The sequence below is a fragment of the Hemiscyllium ocellatum genome, chromosome 14 (genome assembly GCF_020745735.1).
Source record: "Hemiscyllium ocellatum isolate sHemOce1 chromosome 14, sHemOce1.pat.X.cur, whole genome shotgun sequence".
Classification (NCBI taxonomy): domain Eukaryota; kingdom Metazoa; phylum Chordata; class Chondrichthyes; order Orectolobiformes; family Hemiscylliidae; genus Hemiscyllium; species Hemiscyllium ocellatum.
In genome coordinates, this window is record NC_083414.1 from 20,466,431 (window position 1) to 20,487,710 (window position 21,280).

Consider the following 21,280-nt stretch of genomic DNA (forward strand, 5'->3'; position numbering starts at 1 on the left):
GGGGGGATGTCAGGGGTACGTTCTTTACCCAGAGAATGGTGGGGCATGGAATGCGCTGCCTGTGGGAGTGGCAGAGTCAGAGTCATTGGTGACCTTTAAGCGGCAATTGGATAGGTACACGGATAGGTGCTTAAGCTAGGACAAATGTTCGGCACAATATCATGGGCCGAAGGGCCTGTTCTGTGCTGTATTGTTCTATGAAACCAACATGGTCATTCTAAAAGATGAGAGACTTAACAAACAATCCAGATCTTTTTCAATCTATAATTTCAGTTACATCACACTGTAAACATTTGTTATAAATTCTGTGTCTTATGATCTTATACTCCCCAACCACCTGGTGAAAGAGCAGCACTCCGAAAGCTAGTGCTTCCAAGTAAACCTGTTGGACTATAACCTTGTGTTGTGTGATTTTTAACTTTGTACACCCCAGTCCAACACTGGCATCTCAGAATTATGATACAAACCAGCCAACCTAACATGGCCATTGCATGGTTCCCTACCAATCTGATAACCAGAATTTAAACAAAAACAGCATGAGCATTTGTAGCCTGTCCTGTTTATCAATAGCCAATAATGATGAAGATGACACAATCAAAATGGCAATATATATGGTCCAAAGGACAAAATACAGTACCCAAAAGATTAAAACTGGAAGCATTTTGCTATTAAAAGGGAAATACAAAACTTTGTCAGAAAACATGAATCATGATTTTTATTTGTTTTAAACCTCGGGTCAAATTTCCTATTTTTAATACTGATGACAATTACTACATTAATTCTTTTTCCTAATATAAGTGAATGCTCTTAGTGCCTAATAAAATGTGTTACTGCAACATGATGAAATGTTGAAACCACAGCAACTGGAAGTAAGATACTGCTGAACAATATGTACTAAACTATTCTCCTCAGAAAAAGTTCCAATGATTCTTGTGTTAATTTCTGTCTGCAGTCATTGTTGCTGTGCAGAGAAAAACTATCTGTGTAAGCACATGAGAATGAAAGGATTTAGTAGTACAGATCTCCCCCCAGTACTCACCCTCAGTCTGTCTACTGTCATTAATCTTCTACCAGCTTGAGGCACGTGGCTCAAGTCAGGAATTAGAACAAGAACATTGGTTTCATTGAAGTGAAAAGAAATTCTGAAAATGGTTAATCTGTGGCTTGCGTGTTCTGAGGGTGGTATTGAGAAATGTGCAAATGATGAGGAACTTCTGATAAAGAAACAGATTAAATTATCTAAACAAGATGTCAAAAAGAACATTTCCATTGGAATAAACACACAAAGCCTTTAATGTTTCACACGTTCTACGAAGTCAAATGATGTCAAAATAAATTATGCTCCAGATCCTTTAGAAACACAACAATGCTACTCCTATGACTCTGGGCAAAACTATAAGGTCAGAAAAGAATATGTAGTACACAGTCATAGTAGGCTATATATTTTGATTGCAAGAAAATGTAAATGTCCAGGAGCAGAAATTTTGTAATTACAATAGCTCAGTTGTGTGTTCTGATATTGGTGTTTTGGTCATGTTTGGAAAGGACTGATATTTTGCCTGTCATAAAGACGACTACAACCAGACAAACCATCTGGTACAATGTTCTATAGAACACAATGATCTGTCTACCACAGTTTCTAAATGTGATGTGGAAGTGCCAGTGTTGGACTGGGATGGACAAAGTTAAAAATCACACAACACCAGGTTTAGTCCAACAAGTTTATTTGGAAGTACAAGCTTTCAGTGTAGCGCTCGTACTTCCAAATAAAACTATTGGACTATAACCTGGTGTGGTGCGATTTTTAACAGTTTCTAAATGCCTTCCAACAGCAAATCACAACTTGGTCTGTCCCAGACTCCTTTGACATTTTACTCTCACTCAAACACCTGAGCATATTCCACCTTTTGATTTACCTTTAAAATCCTAACTAATTTCTCTAGATTATCACCTCAAAAGTTTTTTTTATTCTATTCTTCCTTCCCTCAGCCTCTATTCAACAACTTCTTTTTGCAGTATTTTTAATATTTATGTCAAATCCCCTAACATTCTGTCCAATAATTTCACTGCTGTGCTGGCCCCTTTGAATGATCTTTTCCTTATGTTCATTTGCTTGACCTGTGATCTCGCTACAACGTGGTCCCATTAATGTCATTACTGTTATCTCTGCAAGAAACATCCACACTCTGGATGAGCCATAATCACTTGTAGTAATGCAGTAAAAGTTGAGTTCAATGGTGAAAATATATTTTAAAAATCACTTCCAGGTGTAAATATTCATTACAAGAAATAAAACACTTTGTGATATCTTGAGGTCATATAAGGTATTAGATAATTGCAAGTCATTATATTCCAGTGTCATTTTGGCTGGCTCCATTCTTTATTCCCAGCACTCATTCAAAACCTTAATTGTTCATATTCTATCCCACCCAGATCTGAGTTATTCAGCATCCCTGTGCTCATTTGTCTAAATTGGCTCCTGGTTTTCAACATCTCAAATGAAATTTACATGATCTCTGAGCTACACATGATCTTAGCCAAAAAGGCAGGTGGGACTAGATTGGGTTGGGATATCTGGTCAGCATGGACAAGTTGGAACGAAGGGTCTGTTTCCGTGCTGTACATCACTATGACTCTGGAGAGAAATCAGAGTTAATGTTTCAGGTCGAGTAGCCCTTCCTCAGAACAGACCTTGGGGTTGGTCAATTTAATGGAAAAGAACTTCACATGTAATGTAAAGTAAACAAGTGAATTGATACCAGCCCATTACTTCACTCAAAATTGCCGAGCCTTTCAAACAATTTCTGTTTTTGTTTCTGATTTACAGCATCTGCAGTTCTTTTGATTTTTAAATTTTACATCATTCTATTTGAATCATTCTATAGCCTCTCCCCATCTAGCTCTTTGAAAGCATAACAATTAAATCACAGTCAAATATGATGTAAATGAAATATGTAGCAACTTAATGTACAGCAAAATACAAAGGGTTGTGTTCTCATTTGAAGCACACTGGCAATGGGATTGGTCAATTTAATGGAAGAGAAATTTGAGTATCATGTAAAATAGACAGATGATTTGATATCAACCCAATACTTCACTATTAGCTGCAGCTAATTTAATCTTCTTTTTGCACAAAGATTGTGAAATTTCAATTTGTTTATGTTAAATTGGTTCATATCTCATTAAAATAGCAAATCTAGAAAATTCAACAGTACATATTGAATACTTGTACATTAATAACATTATTAATACATGCATATTTTTGTCTTGTATTTAAATTATACATTTCATCATATATGTGGAGTTGACAGAAAGCAAGTTTATAAGAGAGGTGTGTCAAAGTGGGCAAAGGAACTGAGAATTGAAGCAAGATAAGGAAACTCATGAAAGAGCTAAATAAGCAGAGGCAATGAAGAACAGCAAGTTGTATTGTCAAGTAAAGGTTTGATAGGAAAGACAGAAGATGAGTAAATAAGAGTTAAAAATGCCAAGAACTGAGCCACTCTTTACATTTATAAGGGAAATGTTATTTTTCAGATTTATTCATAGACATAGCAAGTTGATGGGGGAACATTGCTTTGCAAGAGAAATCTAAGATACCAAGCGTTAGAATAAATAAACCTTCAAAAAACAGTGCAGCAGAGTGCTCCAGAAAAGCAGAAGATTAGAAAGATAAGTGTCTGACAGTACTACTTACACAGTAATTGTAGAGACATTTATTAAGTTATTGTCGGGTATATTGAGTGCACAGTAATTGTGGAAACGTCCATTAAGTCAAAAGAGAGTCTTATATTTACAGTTATTTTTCACCATTTGTCAAAACTTATTTGAGACTTTCTGAGTATTGGTGCTGAACATGTGCTGTTCATGACCTCCAACACTGAAATGCAGCAATGCCATCTGCAAACATTCCTGAAGTGAGGTATTCTTTAAATAATCCTTCTACATTTCTGAAATTGTAGAGTTGCATGTTTTGACCTTTTGCTCAATAGATAACTTTGTGAATAAAAATAAACTGGAATGGTCTAACACCACACACTGTCTGATAAAACTTATCAGAAATCTGTGAAGTCCTATTGAAAACAATGTTATCTTGCTCGAGACTATGAATTGTGTCTGACAGTGATAAAGAGTCTGAGTCGTTTTTATCTCCTTCCATGAAACTTGACTGGACCAAAGAAAAAATTCAAAATGACAGCACTAAATCAGAATTTGGAACGCTTCAGTTCTGTCAAACAAATAGAGGAGCTAGGAACAGCATCCCAAAGAAACCAAGCACTTGTGCTTTAGTAAATGCACATTCCACGTGCTTTAGTAATGTGCTACATTACAATAGATGTTTGTGCATGGGTACAAATGAAGAATTGACACTCAGACAAAATGAGGTTGATTTCCTTTAGTTCTTAGAAAGAACAATTCAAGCAAAATATTCTTGCTTGTTTTTCAAGCAAATTATAAAAACATCTCAAATGTCACTGGAAATACCAAAACCTGAGGGAATATTAAAAATATGGTCTGATGCCACTACGATCTTCCACCAGCAGATCTTAGCCCCAAAGGGTACATGAGTGTTTAAGCATAGTTTACCAGTGAAAACACAATGTCTCATAAACATGGCTACTTGTGCACTTTGGAATCAAATAGCTTTTTGCGCTCAGTTGAGACTCTTCCTCACTGATTAACATTGGTCAACACTACTGCCCCAAATTTTTGAGCTGCTCTTTCTGTTTAATGAAACAATGTATTTACAAAATATTCTTTAATATAATGCTTCACAAACCTTTTCCTATTGTAACCCTTATGCAGGGCTTGAAAATGTTGCAACTCCTCAATCAGAACTGTGGAGTGACCAGGGCCTGACAGACAATGCTTGTGTGTTGCAGTGGAAACATAGATCTTAGAACTCAGTCAGAGCTCCATTATGGCCAATACTGCCTCAGGAGACTACAAGCCTAACAGTTTACCTCATGATCCCATCCAGGGTCCTAAATTTCATTTTGCTAAGCTCTAACAGGTGTAGAGGCAAAAGCACAAGCAATTCTAGTATGTGCATGGACTTTAATAAGGCCTTCAACAAGATTTTGCATGGTAGACTGGTTTATAAGGTTAGAGCACATAGGATCCAGGGAGAGGTAGCTAATTGGATACAAATGTAGCTTGATAGTAGGAGACAGAGGGTGGTGGTAGAGGGCTGAATTCAGACTGGAGGTCTGTGACCAGCGTTGTGTGCAGGGATCCGTGCTAGGTCCACTGTTGTTTGCCATTTATATAAACAATTTAGATGAGAATATAGGAGGCATGGTAAGTTAGTTTGCAGATGACACTGAAATTGGTGGTACAGTGGAATTAGGTTATCTATGAGTACAACAAGATCTTGATCAGCTGGGCCAATGGGCCGAGGAGTAGCAGATGGAGGTATAATTTAGATAAATGTGAGGTGTTGCATTTTGATAAGACAGCCAGGACAGGACATATACAGTAAACTGTAAGGCCCTGGAGAGTGCTGTCAAACAGAGAGATCTAGGCGTGAAGGTACATAGTTCCTTGGAAGTGGCATTATGGGTATACAGGATAGTGAAGAAGATGTTTGGCATGCTTGCCTTCACCGTTCACCGCGTTGAGTGTAGGACTTGGGACATCATGTTGCAGATATACAAGATACTGCGTACAATTCTGTCCCCTGCTAGAGGAAGGATGTTATTAAACTGGAGAGTTCAGGACAGCATGGTGGCTCAGTGGTTAGCAGTGTTGCCTCATAGTGACAGGGACCCAGGTTCAATTCCATTTTCTGGTGGCTGTGTGGTCTTTGCATGTCTGTGTGGGGTTTCCTCTGGGTGCTTTGTTTGCTCCCACAATCTAAAGATGCGCAAGCTAGGTGGGTCAACCATGGGAAATGCATAGTTGCAGGGGGAGGGGGCTGGGTCTGAGTGGGGTGCTCTTCATAGGGTTGATGTGGACTCAATGGGCTGAAAGGCCTGCTACCACACTGTAGGGATTCCACGATTCTGTGAAAAGATTTACAGGGATGCTGTTGGGACTATAGGATTTGAGTTATAAGGATAGGCTGGGACATTTTTTCCTGAAGCTGAGGGATAACGTTATAGAGGTTTATAAAATCATGAGAACATAGATAAGTGAACAGCCAATTTTTTTTCTCCAGGGCATAGGTATAAGGTGAGGAGGAAAGACTTAAAAGGGACCTCAGGGGCAACTTTTCATCCAGTGGGTGTTGCGTATATGAAACAAACTGTCAGAGGAAATGGTGGAAGCAAGTACAATTACCAAACATTTGGACACATACATGATTAGGAAAGGTTTAGAGAGATATAGGCCAAATGCAGGTAAATGGGACTAGTGCATTTTGGGAAACTTCGTCAGCATGAACTGAAGGGTCTCCTTCCATGCTGCATGACTCTGATGCTATGCCTCTATAATTCCATCTCCAATCACAAGCTTCGCTTATTCAGAGGGCCTGAAATAAATGATTACTTTAATCCAAGCCCTATTCTTCATATGCCCTTGCTCTGATTTCCTTTTGGTGATTTTGAACTGAAATTTTGGTTGTCCCCTTGATGTTCCTGATGGGTTCATGTTCACAGGTAGCCATTAAATCTGTCCGAAAGGATAAGTTTCAAGAGGAGCTGGATCGTATCCACATCCAACGGGAAATGGAAATCATGTCGTCTCTTAACCACCCTAATATCATACGTATTTATGAAGGTGGGTATCATCATGAATTAAGGGGGTAATTAATGGGTGACACATACTCATATAGCACAATATTTTACACAAAAGGTTTTGTTCAACACATAGTCTACCATATTACCAGTCAGGAAGTGACAATGATCCCCAGATTGTGAGCATCAGTCAGCGGGCCTGAGAAAAATAATAGATTTTAACTTTTAGAAAACCAATGGTAGCACATTGTCTGTATGTTCCTACAGAACTACGACAGAAAAGAAATTCAAGCTGGGTAAATGATAGACAACCAATCTGCTATTGGCTGTCTTCCACACCCATCAAAAGTTAAAGTAAGCTTGTAAGGGTATGCACATATCAATGCAATTGAGAGATATTACGGTCAACATGTGGGCTGAACCTATTACTAACTACCAATGGGATTCAAAAATGCAAATATTACCTTCTTGTCATAATTTACAGAGACAGTTTTAATTTATACCTGTGACTGTGGTGATACTGTATTGCTGTCAAGATGAGAGTGATGCTGGAAAAGCGCAGCAGGTCAGGCAGCATCTGAGGAGCAGGAAAATCTACAGTTCGGGCAAAAGCCCTTCATCATTACTGCTCCTCAGATGCTGCCTGACCTGCTGTGCTTTTCCAGCACCACTCTATTCTTGACTCTTATCTCCAGCATCTGCAGTACCCACCTCTGCCAAGGGGTTTACAGAGTTCAGACAGGAGAGTGAAGTTGAGGCCACAGTCACGCCAGCCATAATCTTTTTGAATGGCACAAAGGGCTCTTGAAGGGCCAAATAGCTACTCCTACTTCTGTTTTTGAACACAATTCCATAGAAATGAACATGGAGTTTACATTTAAAATCCTGTGGGTTACCTTCCTATGATCAATAATATTAGGTGATAAAAAGCATTAGCTACATGGGAACACCACCCACATGCAAGTTCTCTTCCAAGTCACTGATTTTCCTGATTTAGGAATATATTGCCATTCCTTCACTGTCACTGGATCAAAATCCTGGAATGTCCTCCCTAAGGGCATGAGACAACTTACAGCATGTGCACTGTAGTGGTTCAAGAAGGAAGCTCATCATCACCTTCTCAAGGGCAACGAGGGATGGGTAATAAATGTTGGTCAGCCAGCAACACCAATGTCCCACGAGTAAACTGAAAAAAAAAACAATGTGCTCCAGATTCAGTGATCATTTATGTTTTTTTTCTGCAGTGTTTGAAAATAAGGATAAGATTATAATTGTAATGGACTACTGCAGTAATGGCGAATTGTATGATTACGTAAACGAACATCATAGGCTGTCTGAGAATGAAGCACGCAGAGCTTTCAGGCAAATTGTTTCAGCAATTCATTACTGTCATAAGGTAAAAAAAACTCCATACTATTTTGATGATGCCTGCTGACATTGTCATATCAATAATTGTTTGCATATTAATAATATTGCTGCCCAGAGGATTGATGGAACTGGAGGTGATAGATTATAGGAACTGACTATATAAATTCCAGATTACTGAAGAACAATGGAATAGTTCCATCTATCTGTTCCCTGCCTTTCTCACCACCAAAATAATCCTCTCAGTGGTCTACATAATAATGTCCTACCCATACATATAAACCCACCTTGACTTTTATATACAACCATTGATATGGACAATCAGCACGATCAACACAATTGGCACACCTACAGCAAATGTTGCAGTTACCAGAAAGAGCAATGGTCATAGCCTTAATTACAACAATGTAACTACACCCTAAGCTGTACAATTCTCCAGCAGCAACGTAAACAGCTATAAGCAAACACAGCATTACATACATCCAACAATACACATTCATACATGCAACATTGTAAATTGTAAATACACACTCCATTGTATAATAATTGTCCTCCTCTGCATTGAACTTGTTCAGAGATGTCATTACACCCCTTTGCAGTAGAGGGCTTGAAACCAGGCCTCCTGACTCAGAGATAGGGACACTACTACTGCCCCTCAATATGCATAATTATGACAACACATACAACCATAAAACTTATAATTGTGTCAACAGAAACAAAAGATTTGCAACTAGAATATGGAAACGTGGATAACATGAGAGTTTGCTGAAAAGTCACTTATCTGTTGCATGCAGCTGTTTATAGTTCCTTTCAACTGCTGGATTTATTGAGATCTGGGAAACCCATAATGCCAGGGTTAAAAATATGAGGAAGATAAAATCTGAGGCAGACTTATTTTAATATTTAAATAATGAACCTGTAGCCTAGGAGCAAGTTCATTATCCAGCTCCCTCCCTGTCTTTGTTTAATGCAGAATGGTCCAGCTTCAATGTGAGTAGGATTTTGGGGTTGAGATTTTTATATTTTACATTTGAACCAAACCAAACAAATCTGTTCCAATTGATTAACTCTGAAGTTTGTCTATCCCTTACAGAAAGGAATTGTGCACCGTGACCTTAAACTCGAAAACATTCTCCTGGATGAAAGCTTTAATGTAAAGGTTAGATTTTTAAAAATATATCACTTTTTTCTTTTTGTATTGTTGATTGACTTGCTTCACACATTTTTGCATAGATAGTAGAACACTGTAGCATAGTGGTAATGTCTCTAAACTAGTATGCCAGAGGACAAAGCTCATCCTCTGGTGCAGAGGTTCAAACCTCACCTGAGCAGCTGGAGGAATTTAATAACAATTAAGAAATGTGTAATTGAAAGTTAGACTTCATAATGATATACATGAAATTATTATTGTCCTCAAAAACCCATCTCGTTTACTAATGCCCTTTGGGTAAGGAAATCATCTATCATCCTTGTCAGGTCAATAAGTGACTCTAGATCATTTGAAATCACCTAGCAAGCCACTCCGTTTAAATCATTAAGATTGGACAGCAAATGCCAAATGCTGATCTTATCAGCAGTGCCCACATATAGTCAGAGAGTTGTACAGCCTGGAAACAGAGCCTTTGATCCAACTCATCCATGCCTACCAGATATCCTTAATTAATCTGAATTTCATGAAAGAATATAAGATGCACTGGATTTTGATCTGCTAATATTCCTTAAAGCAAATTATTAGCTTTATTCTCAATTTGGAAGTATAATATAACTCCGAGAGGAAGGCACCTAGCACATAATAAGTCACTTATTATGGAGGAGACTTTATTCCATTGATGGCTGATTTTGAACACTTGTTGCAGGTTTGAAGGGACATTGCTGCCACACTTTGTAAGAAGAGCAAAATGGAGATTGATTCATTCCTGATGTCTAAAATAATTTGAACTTCTAAATTATGAATGGCGATATCCTGATCAGTGGTCCTATATGTTAAATATCTACCCAATATTAAATAACTTTCACAACTGGCTGAGAAAAAAAAATCAATGGGTCCCCACTAACTATTTAGGGACCACTGAAGTGCTGGTTTCCATGCAGGCTAAACTTTGAGGAGTTGAGGCACAGGGGAAGTCACCAGGTCACCCTACTTAGGCCTCTGGTAGAAAGGTGATAGGGAGTGCCTTCCACAAAGGCTGTCTTTCCATCTTTTGTTCCTCCCCAGAGTCTTTTACCCATGGTGCTTCCTGCCCTTGGTCTCTCCATCAAGAGTCCCAAAGCCACTTCCCATTCTCCTGGGCCTCACCTCCCCACTCTGCCATGAGATTCTGAGCATTTATCTAGTTCTGGATGCCAGGACTTAGAATGTGGCTGACCTGGCCCCTGCATGTTTCTTAGGCAGTTCCCGGAGGTGGGATCTCTGTCCAAGTGAGGGGTATTGGTCCCATTTCCAGCTAGTTGAAACTCCTTGGAACTTCAAATGGCTGTCAGGCTGCGGTGATGGACAGGGCTGGGTTTGCTGCCAACTCTTCAGATGGCGGAGAGGGAAATCCTGCAATCTGAAAAATCTTGTCCACAGATACTTGCATATAATCAGGTGATCAGTTTCAGCACTAAATTAGAGCAAATCCATGAGAGGAGGACAACTGTGAAATCATGAAATCCTATAGCCATAACTAACAGCAGGAAAATAACCTAAAGGCTTTTGTGAAGGGCAGGTCGTGCCTCACAAACCTTATTGAGTTCTTTGAGCAGGTGACTAAGGAGGTGGACGAGGGTAAAGCAGTAGATGTGGTGTATATGGATTTTAGTAAGGCGTTCGATAAGGTACCCCATGGTAGGCTAATGCAAAAACTACGGAGGTATGGCATTGAGGGTGCATTAGAGGTTTGGATTAGAAATTGGCTGGCTGGAAGGAGACAGAGGGTAGTAGTTGATGGTATAGGTTCATCTTGGAGTGCAGTTACTAGCGGTGTACCTCAAGGATCTGTTTTGGGACCATTGCTTTTTGTTATCTTTATAAATGATCTAGAGGAGGGGCTTGAAAGCTGGGTGAGTAAGTTTGCGGATGACACAAAAGTCGGTGGAGTTGTGGATAGTGGGGAAGGATGTGGCAGGCTACAGCGGGATATAGACAAGTTGCAAAGCTGGGCAGAAAGGTGGCAAATGGAATTCAATGTAGCTAAGTGTGAAGTCATTCACTTTGGTAGGAGTAACAAGAAGATGGATTACTGGGCTAATGGTAGGCTACTTGGTAGTGTGGATGAGCAGAGGGATCTTGGTGTCCATGTACACAGATCTCTGAAAGTTGCCACCCAGGTAAATAGTGCTGTGAGGAAGGCATATGGTGTACTGGGCTTTATTGGCAGAGGAATTGAGTTCCGGAGTCCTGAGGTCATGTTGCAGTTGTATAAGACTCTGGTGCGGCCTCATCTGGAGTATTGTGTGCAGTTTTGGTCGCCATACTATAGGAAGGATGTGGAGGCATTGGAACGAGTGCAGAGGAGGTTTACCAGGATGTTACCTGGTATGGTAGGAAAATCGTATGAGGAAAGACTGAGGCACTTGGGGCTGTTCTCATTGGAGAAAAGAAGGTTTAGGGGAGATTTGATAGAGGTGTACAAGATGATTAGGGGTTTAGATAGGGTAGACACTGAGAACCTTTTACCGCTAATGGAGTCAGCTGTTACAAGGGGACACAGCTTTAAATTAAGGGGTGGAAGGTATAGGACAGATGTTAGGGGTAGATTCTTTACACAGCGGGTTGTGAGTTCATGGAATGCCCTGCCAGGAGCAGTGGTGAACTCTCCCTCTTTATGGTCATTTAAGCGGGCATTGGATAGGCATTTGGAAGTTATTGGGCTAGTGTAGGTTAGGTAGGATTTGGTCGGCGCAACATTGAGGGCCGAAGGGCCTGTACTGTGCTGTATTTTTCTATGTTCTATGTTCTATATAGGGCAAAGTAAATGCTTCCCTTTACAGTAGTCACTGGGTCCAGCAGGTCTAGCTTATAGTCCCACTGTTAAAAGGGAGAATTACAGCCAGCTCCTAATTAAGTGTTCTGAGATATTTATGGTTTCAGCAACAAAACATTGTATATTTTTGGTTTCTTTGATTTTTTTTTTACTTTATACTTGTTCAGTAAACCACTATGAATCTGTCCACTGAAAACAATACTTTCCTTCAGAACTTAGAATCATAGAATCCCTACAGAGTGGCAGCAGACCCACACCAACACTTCAAAGAGCATCCCACCCGCTCCACCCCACTTCCCTATTCCTGTAACCCTGTATTTCCCACAGCTAATCCATCTAGCCTGAATATCCCTGGACACTACGCATAATTTAGCATGGCCAATTCACCTAACTTGCATATCTTTAGACTATGGGAGGAAACCAGAGTACCCAGTGGAAACACACATAGGCAGCCTGAGGGTGGAGTCAGACAAGGGTCCCTGGTGCTCTGGGGTAGCAGTGCTAATCACTGAGTTACCGTACTGCCCATTAATCTAATTAATCTAATTAATGCATTTACAGGTAATCTGATAATCCTTTTCTTGAGGAGGTTATAGCATTTATTCTTTCAGCTGTTGTGTCCTATAGGTTTATCCTATTTATTTGAAAAGGTGATTCAAATTATTCCAAACATTCTGGTTACCATTTGTTCTCTTATACATGTGCCCATTTAGCTACTTTTCAGTTGATGTGGTTTTACTGTTATAATATCTCTGTCTAATTTTCCAGTCAGATTATTCTTAAAGTTATTTTAAGAATTCACAAAGAGAGGAGGAAAAGCCAAGGATCTAATTTTGAATACATGGTGAAAGACAGAATTACTAAATGATGTCCAAACAATTTCCCACTCAAACCAAAATTTTATCTTATCAAAATATGGCCATTCCTCAAAACAGTATTAATAAATTTAATTCTCAAAACTGGATAAAAACTGAAAGACAAGCCCTTAATATTTTGATGGTGATCCTGCATATTTCTTAAAAGTAGTATCCATGACACTCCAAGACAATCCAATTACATTTTAGTTTTCTGTGTTTGCATTCTGAAGAAAGCGCCTTCCCTGTCTCTTCAGGACCAAAACTCTTACATCAACAAATATAACTCCTCTCACACGAGCAGTGTTGGAGGTACTTGGGAATCTGATGCGTACAGCTCAGCCAATTACTGCTGTTGCTCTGGAGGGCACCAAAATAACTGATCAGCAGTTGTAATGAGCAGGATGAGGCAGGAGAAGACAAAACCTATACTGGATTCTGAGCATGCAAAGAGAGGGGATGTCAGAAAAACATTGGAGAAGCTTGGAACTATCTACAAAGTCAAAAAAGTTTTATCTTTTATTAAATGTCATGATTTTTCCAGGTTTTCCATGATTGCCAGGAACCTTATTTAAGGGCAGTTAAGAGGGAAGCAAACAAGAATTATTGGAAAATGTCACCCATAATATTCCTTGTTTACCTTGAAGAATAAATATATAATTTAAGTTGTTAAATGTGGCAGATGTTTAATATATTGCTGTATAAAAGGTTTTGGAAGAAGATTAATTTGAAATTTGGCCATTATTTGATCTCTAGCTTTCTCCAATAAGTTTAACTATTTGAATCAAGTACAAAAATTATGTCAGCTTCCAGACGTCCCTAAGTAATATTTAAAGAGTAAGGAATACAATACCTTATTTGGCAGGAACTTCAGAACTAAAATAAGTAAGTGGAATTTGAAGAATTCAAATCTTGTAAATATCCTTTCTGCTATTAAATTTCATAATGCGTACCTCAGCAATAAGAATTCTTCTAATTTCAGTTTTCATTCACTCACACAAAACCTGCGACAACTAGCTCAAGAGACCAGTAAAACAGTGTTTTAAATAGCCCCAAATTCCATACCATTTTGAATTTTACTTGGATATTAAGGTATCAACTCACTGGCACAAAAACTGCGTGTATCCTAAATAAAAATGATAGCATGTTGCTGAAAATAGCAGACGTTTTCATTCTCCTGTACTGTGACTCAGGTTTCTACACTAGCATTTGCATTTTAATTCTTAGGCTTGATGTAATGTGATCAGTGTAATCATTGACTTTACAATCAGAACAAAGAACAATACAGCACAGGAACAGGCCCTTCTGCCCTGCAAACCTGTGCCGACACATTTTACCCTTGCATACTAAAACCATCTTCACTTACAGGATCCATATTCCTCTATTCAATTCCTCCATGTACTTTATGAATCACCTTTACAATTCACAGTGTGTACCACAAAATAATGTGTAAAAATTCTGACATATATGGAATATCTCTTTCACACAACTATTGAGATATTAAATAATCCTTTCTCTCGAACCTCAAATCTTAATGAACAATTGAATTTACTATGGCTATCATGTCATCCTGTTACCTAATTTCTTGTGGCTGTTTTTCAGCTTGCTGACTTTGGTTTATCAAACCTGTATCATAAGGATCAGCTATTGGAGACATACTGCGGAAGTCCTCTTTATGCCTCACCTGAAATAGTGAATGGATTTCCGTATCAAGGACCTGAGGTACGACAAATATGAATTAAGAATAAGTCATCAGCTTTTTAAGAAGCTTTGTCCCACAACCCAAAGATGCTACAAAACAATTATTACATAGTCCAAAATAATGATTTTGACTAAATGTAGTCTCAAATTGCAATATGTCTATATCTATCTGGTTTTCCCACTTTGCATGCGAAGTGTGTGGTGAATCAAAACTCCAGGTTTTTTATATTGAGTGAATCCAGCACACCTCCCATTTTGGGGATGTTCAAATATTGGCTGTGTAGATCTATCCCAAAAGAGCAAAAAGTTAACGTGACATTATTTCAACATAAGTCAGTTAGAAAGTGGACAATTTTGAAAATTGACTGGCACTTTAATCATTACTTATCAAGAACCAAATCCATTGTTTTGTTCAGTTAATGCAAAGGAACACATCAGATATTCTCTGAAATGGCATTAACTAATACTATTTGAGACACTCTTTGCTATGTTTAATGGATTGATTATGATACATTGTGTGCTAGGTTGATTGCTGGGCCCTGGGAGTTCTGCTTTATACACTGGTGTATGGAACAATGCCATTTGATAGCAGGAGTTACAAAACTTTAACGCAGCAGATCAGTTGTGGAGAATACAAGAAACCTCACCTGACTTCTGGTAAGGAATCATGAGATTGCATCAAACCCATCTCACAAAGTAGCTGGAGATTTTTGAACGAACAATGATTACACTATAGCAGATTTCCATATAAACATCTCTGGCCTAGTATTTCTCATACTGAATTTTAAAGTAGAAGACTTCAGTTCAAAGATTGCTAATATAGATTAGACTAGATTCCTTACAGTGTGGAAACAGGCCCTTTGTCCAACAAGTCCACACCGACCCTCCGAAGAATAACCCACCCAGACCCATTTCCCTCTGACTAATGCACCTAACACTATGGGCAATTTAGCACAGCCAATTCACCTAACCTGCACATCTTTGGACTGTGGGAGAAAACTGGAAGAAACACACGCAGATACAGGGAGATTGTGCAACCTCCACATAGACAGTTGCCCAAGGCTGGAATCGAACCTGGATTCCTGATGCTGTGAGGCAGCAGTGCTAACCACTTGATCCACAGTGCTGCCCCAAATATTGTTTTGGGTAACCCACCCAGACTCATTCCTTTACTCTACATTTACTACTGACTAATATCTAGTAAAATTAAATTGATTTGGTAATCAGGTAATGCATGAGAGTTACCAGACCGTTTTAAAAACATTACTGGTTAATTAATGTCTTTCAGTAAAGAAAATTTGCACTCCAATGTGATTTAAGTCATCATGCAATTGACTCTTACTGCCCTCGAAACAACTAGAGATGAGCAGTAAATGCTGCATTGCTGGTACTGCCTTGGTCAAGAGCAGATCTTCAAAAGTTAATGACAGCTACCTGATAATGAATTTATGTACCATTTTACGTAGGATTTTTATATGGTGTAGGATATTCTAAAGCACTTTAAAACCAATGCATTGTTTTGGAGTCAACATGACAGCCAATTTGCTTACAACAAGCTCCTATATTCAGCAAATGAAACCAAATCCAACTAAGATGTTAATGACGTTTTTTGAAAGATAAATGCCAGCAAAGACACCATAAGACTCTATTCATGTTGTAAAACATATTGGGATTTTTAATCTCAATCGACAATTGAAACTTTACATCCTTTATTAGTATTAAAGTGTCAGCTTAGATTATGTACTAAAAGTCCAGACTGCGTTTGAACTCACAATCTTCTACCTTCGAGATATCTACTGAGTAAAAATGACATTTAATTGTTTTGTGCAAGAACAAATATACCAGGTCAACAGATCAGTTGCTCTAATCACATTGATGTTACTATTGGCTTTCTGTAAAACTCAGGCCAAGTTTACTTAAGGAGTACAATTTCATGCAAATATTTTTTCTAGTACTTAAATTGATTATAGCCTTTGATTTGTGAATTTTACACCAGAAAATTTACAATATACAGATGTTACAGGAGAAAAGAAAGTAATAGACAGCAAGGAAAGATTTTTTTAAATACGATATAATAAATCCACACTGAACAATTAAAGTAAATATCTTTGCGCTTGCCTTCCTATAAAGGTCCTGTCAGCAGTAAGTCAATATTATTTCAGCAATCATTCTGTTCAGATTTTTCAAGTTAAACAATGGAAGAATTTGAAGGGGTGATGGGTAAGATGTGAATGGAGTGTTTTTAACAATGAATGTTGATGGCTTTTTTTTTCATTTTCCTAGTTAAATGTAATTGGAAAGCCTTGTATTAATTAATTCTAAGATGTTGGCATGTTTTTACCAATAGATGCTTGTGACCTGATTGACTGGATGTTATCAGTGGACTCAGACAAACGTGCGACAATTGAAGATATTGCAAACCATTGGTGGGTCAACTTGGGTTATGACACATCTATTTGTGACTGCATTTCCGAAAAAGACTGTCACTCACCACTGCTGGCCCGTTGCATCGACTGGAAAACCAGGGAAGGGTGTGCAAATCAAAGGACGAAAGAAGCTAAAAATGTACAAGCTATAGAGAGTACTGGGCATCAAGTTTCTACCCATATAACAGAGGATAGGCAAATGGTTTGTTTAAAGAAGTCAAAGAAAGAAAAAGACATGACACAACCACAACAGGATGTGAAATTGCAGAAACCCACGTCCAAAGATGCAAATGAAAATCCAAAGGGAATCCTAAAATCTAGCTTTGACAATGACCTTCTTTCATCTACAGACATGAAACTGCAATCACAATGGACTGAAACCAGCACAACCATCACAAAATCTACAAACACCTTTCAGAAGGTGCACACTGCGCAAACTACAGTCTTAACTAGTACACCAAAGAAAGGAATCCTGAAGAACTCTTACCACAGAGAGTCTGGCTATTCCTCTTCTCCAGAACGCAGTGAAACGAGAGGCAGGGATACAGCTGAAATTCCTTCCAAAACATGTGGCAAACTGTCAGAAATGCCTTCAACAAGAGAGGTAAAATATAGGAAAAAAGGAATTCTAAAACGAAATGGAAAGTTTTCCATCAGTTTAGATCTGCCCGATGATTGCTCATCACTAAAGCTTTCTGCTTCTTTAAAGGACCTGATCTTATCAAATGGGAGACATCAGAAAAAAGACAGCCGCCCCTCTAGTGTCATTAGTGATGATAGCATACTTTCTAGTGACTCATTTGACCTTCTAGATCTCACAGCAGAAAGCAAAAGAAAACTCTTTACTCAAAATAAACATGGCAACATTTATAGCTCAGCTTCAGAGGAAGACTTTTTGGAGCTGGATAACACAGATAAAGTTGATCCACAAAATGCCAGAAGAAATGGAAGTTCTGGAAAAGACAATATGGGGAGAATTTTCTCAATAATGGAATTTGAAGATACACAAGATATTTATAATAAGGCCTAAGAGAGGTGTAATTATTTAAAGGAAAATTAATGGGTTATATTTCTGAGTCTCCATAAACTGTAGCCAAAAATTATTTCCACTGAATCAATGAGGAAGATTCCTTCAATGAAGATTATCAAGAAAGTGTTATAGCAAAATAATTAAATTTATTGTCATTTTTCCTTGAGCATAAGAATATTTGCTACTGGAAAGTAAGTTTATGTTTATTACAAGGCTAAAATGTTAAATGGTTCTGTGCAATAATTACATGTTTTTTGCAAAATTGTTTTTTTAGTGTTCGTTGTTTATGACAAGGCTGAAGTGTTAAATGGTTCTGTATATTAATTCCATGAATTTTTTTTTGCAAAAATTGGATTCTTAATATTCACTGAATGGAAAGCAGAATTGGATTTGAGAATCAGGCCAAATCAGTGATTTTTCCAAAAACATAGCATAGAGTCCTGAATGTACAATCATATTACTCAAAATGGCTCTTTACTTACACAAAGGTCAGTACCACATCAGATCATCTTCCATGCATTTGAATACACTGAGAAGTTGACTATGATTGTCATATTGTAATAGTAGTACAAGAAATTATTATTCATCCTCAAAATAGGCTACTCTGCCTCGATTTGTTCTAAAGGTCCAGGTAAGACTTTTAATAAAGCAGAAACAGGCATCTATAAATCCCTTATTCTCACTTCAATACTTGGGAGTAAACAGGATGATTCCTGATGAAGGGCTTATGCCCGGAACGTCGAATTTCCTATTCCTTTGATGCTGCCTGACCTGCTGTGCTTTAACCAGCAACACATTTTCAGTAAACAGGATGGGAAGAGGTTACCTAACAAATGTTTCAATTTTTTTTAAAGAACATTCCAAGTGCACATGAAATAGTGTGCCTAGACTTCAAAACTAATTTGCTGAAATTGCTGTTCCCATTCTCCCTTACAAATGGTACTTAAACTTCAAGCTTTTATAGACAACAAAAATGCACAAATGTGGTTTGGTTCAAGTAGAAAAATTTTCATTATTAATATAAAATCCTCCTGACATATTAAACTGGCTTAAATGACACAACACCCCAACTCGTTCTTCCAACTTAAATCCATGCATAATTTAACCTCAGCCCCACCCTACAAAACACATAAAGCCATCACAACTTTTTAGGTTAAAAATAACTTTGCTGACACACCACAGACAAAACCCCATTTTCCCCACCCTAAACTTTATTTAATTCAGCTAAATCCTTTTTGAATTTGGTTGTTAGCCTTAAATTAGCAACTTCTCATCCCCAATACCCCTCAAACATGGATGGTAACTTACAATCTTTCACATGGTTTGTCCTTCTGATGACTGCAGTACCAAGCCCTTCACTATTATCCATTATCTGATGGCCCTTATCAATGATCATAAACCATCTCTTGAGGTCATTTTGCTGGATGGTCAGTGCTTAACATCCTTTTTGATCCTTCTAGTCTGTTACGGACATACCTATTCAGTGTTGATTTTATTTCCACAATGGATCCCACTAAGGTGAGGTATCCCCTGGCTCCAAAGTTGTAAAAGAAACAAAAACAGAAATTTTGGAGTAACTCAGCAGGTGTGGCAGGTATGGAGAGAAAACAGAGTTAATGTTTCAAGTTCAGTGACCTTTATTTTGAATGTCTTCTCCTGAATAACCAAAGTAACCAAAATTACTCCCAATGAATAAATTGGCAACAACATTTCACTTTTTGCAATGTTTACTTTAACACAAATGAGAATTGATGTAAATTGAGCATGGATCAACAGGCAAATTCCAGTCAGTATGAACTGTAAGTAACATAGGGAATAGCATAAAACAATGAAGACTACCTCTTATGACTATAAACATTCACATATTCTCCACACAAATGGGGCAATACATGCATTCTCTCAATCTTTCCAAATCTGCTTCAGGTACACCAGGCCTCTCACTTTACCCAAAGACTTGGCCTCAAGTCACTTGTAACAGAAACTTCACTTCCTATGTTGTTCATTTCTTCTGTATTCCTTAGAAAGTCATCTCCTAAATGTTATGCTCTTGTAGAACTTACTTGGCTATATCACAATTATCTTAATGGGGCAGGTTTTCCGGAAACTCCTTTATAAACTTCTTTAATGAATCCTGTTGAACAATCTGGTCAGCTCTTTAAAAAAAGCTGAATTTTACCAATGGAATTATCCTAACTGCAATCTCTGCTCTCACCTTTTCTACAGCTTCCTGTCTCTTTTAACTGCATGTACAGAGCTCCCTGTAAATGTACTTCTATATTCTTTTCTTACTGCAGCTTCTTCATCTCTGGTCATATGGCATCCATATTTTAACTTCCTTCCTGTTGGTACTGCTTCCAGGTTGACGGTGGCCATATCATATAGACTAATATTAGAAAATTTCAAATGATCCCTTTAGAATTGATGTACATTCTTAAAAACAATTACATATTCCCTAGCCATGTTTAAAGAAACTACGACTTTCCTTACTATACTGTTTCAAGGTCAAAGATCTTCGTAAAAAAACAAATAGAATGCTGAACAATATAGCCAAGACAATAACATGTGTATTGTATGATGCCAAGAGAGTAACATATGTATTGTATGCTTCTGTGGTCAAACTAAATCTCAAATAACTATGTGCTGTTCATATAACATTGCAAGATATACTTACCAGTTTCCACGCAAGATAAATCTGGGCAGTTCTACACTTCTACAATTAATTATAATTTATTCAGAGGCTGGAACTATTATCCCACCTAAAACATTTATCATCTAAAAGGATGTTTTGATATCTTAGATTAATTATAATTGATTGCACAACCCTAATTAAAAGTTTTGAAATAACCCCTTTATAAATGCACTAACTTTGGCAGAGAAATAGAACACTAACATCAAGCTTTATTCAGTATAATTAAGTAAAAATACACTCATCTAACAATTGAAGACTGTTTAAGTAACCAACAAAAACACACAAAAGTTATACTTATCATTATACAAGACAGACTTCAATGCTGGACAGAAATTATTTTCCCACCTCAAGAACAAAATGTGTTCAGTTTTCATGTTTTCTAAAATATCCCCGATTGATTCACGCTGAAAATTGACAGCACTGACAACTGATTGATTTAAGTTCTCAGATTTATTGCAAACCACATTTCAAAACCTTTAGCTAATTTGGCGAACCCTCTAAAAATATGATGCTGCCAATTTTCATATAAGAGTCCCTACAAGATAGACCACCCACCACAAAATTAATAACTGT

General features: G+C 37.9%; 1 protein-coding gene across 1 annotated transcript in view; it reads left to right on the plus strand.

Moving 5' to 3' along the window:
• The window catches only part of LOC132822093 (NUAK family SNF1-like kinase 1), a 38,150-nt gene extending 20,090 nt beyond the window's left edge, over nt 1-18,060 (plus strand). The window contains exons 2-7 of the mRNA XM_060835118.1: nt 6,600-6,720; nt 7,922-8,073; nt 9,136-9,201; nt 14,464-14,583; nt 15,087-15,219; nt 16,910-18,060. Of these exons, the coding sequence (XP_060691101.1) occupies nt 6,600-6,720; nt 7,922-8,073; nt 9,136-9,201; nt 14,464-14,583; nt 15,087-15,219; nt 16,910-18,018 (1,701 nt within the window). The 3' untranslated portion in view covers nt 18,019-18,060. The remainder of the gene's footprint in view (nt 1-6,599; nt 6,721-7,921; nt 8,074-9,135; nt 9,202-14,463; nt 14,584-15,086; nt 15,220-16,909) is intronic.
• Nucleotides 18,061-21,280: the final 3,220 nt, after the last annotated feature.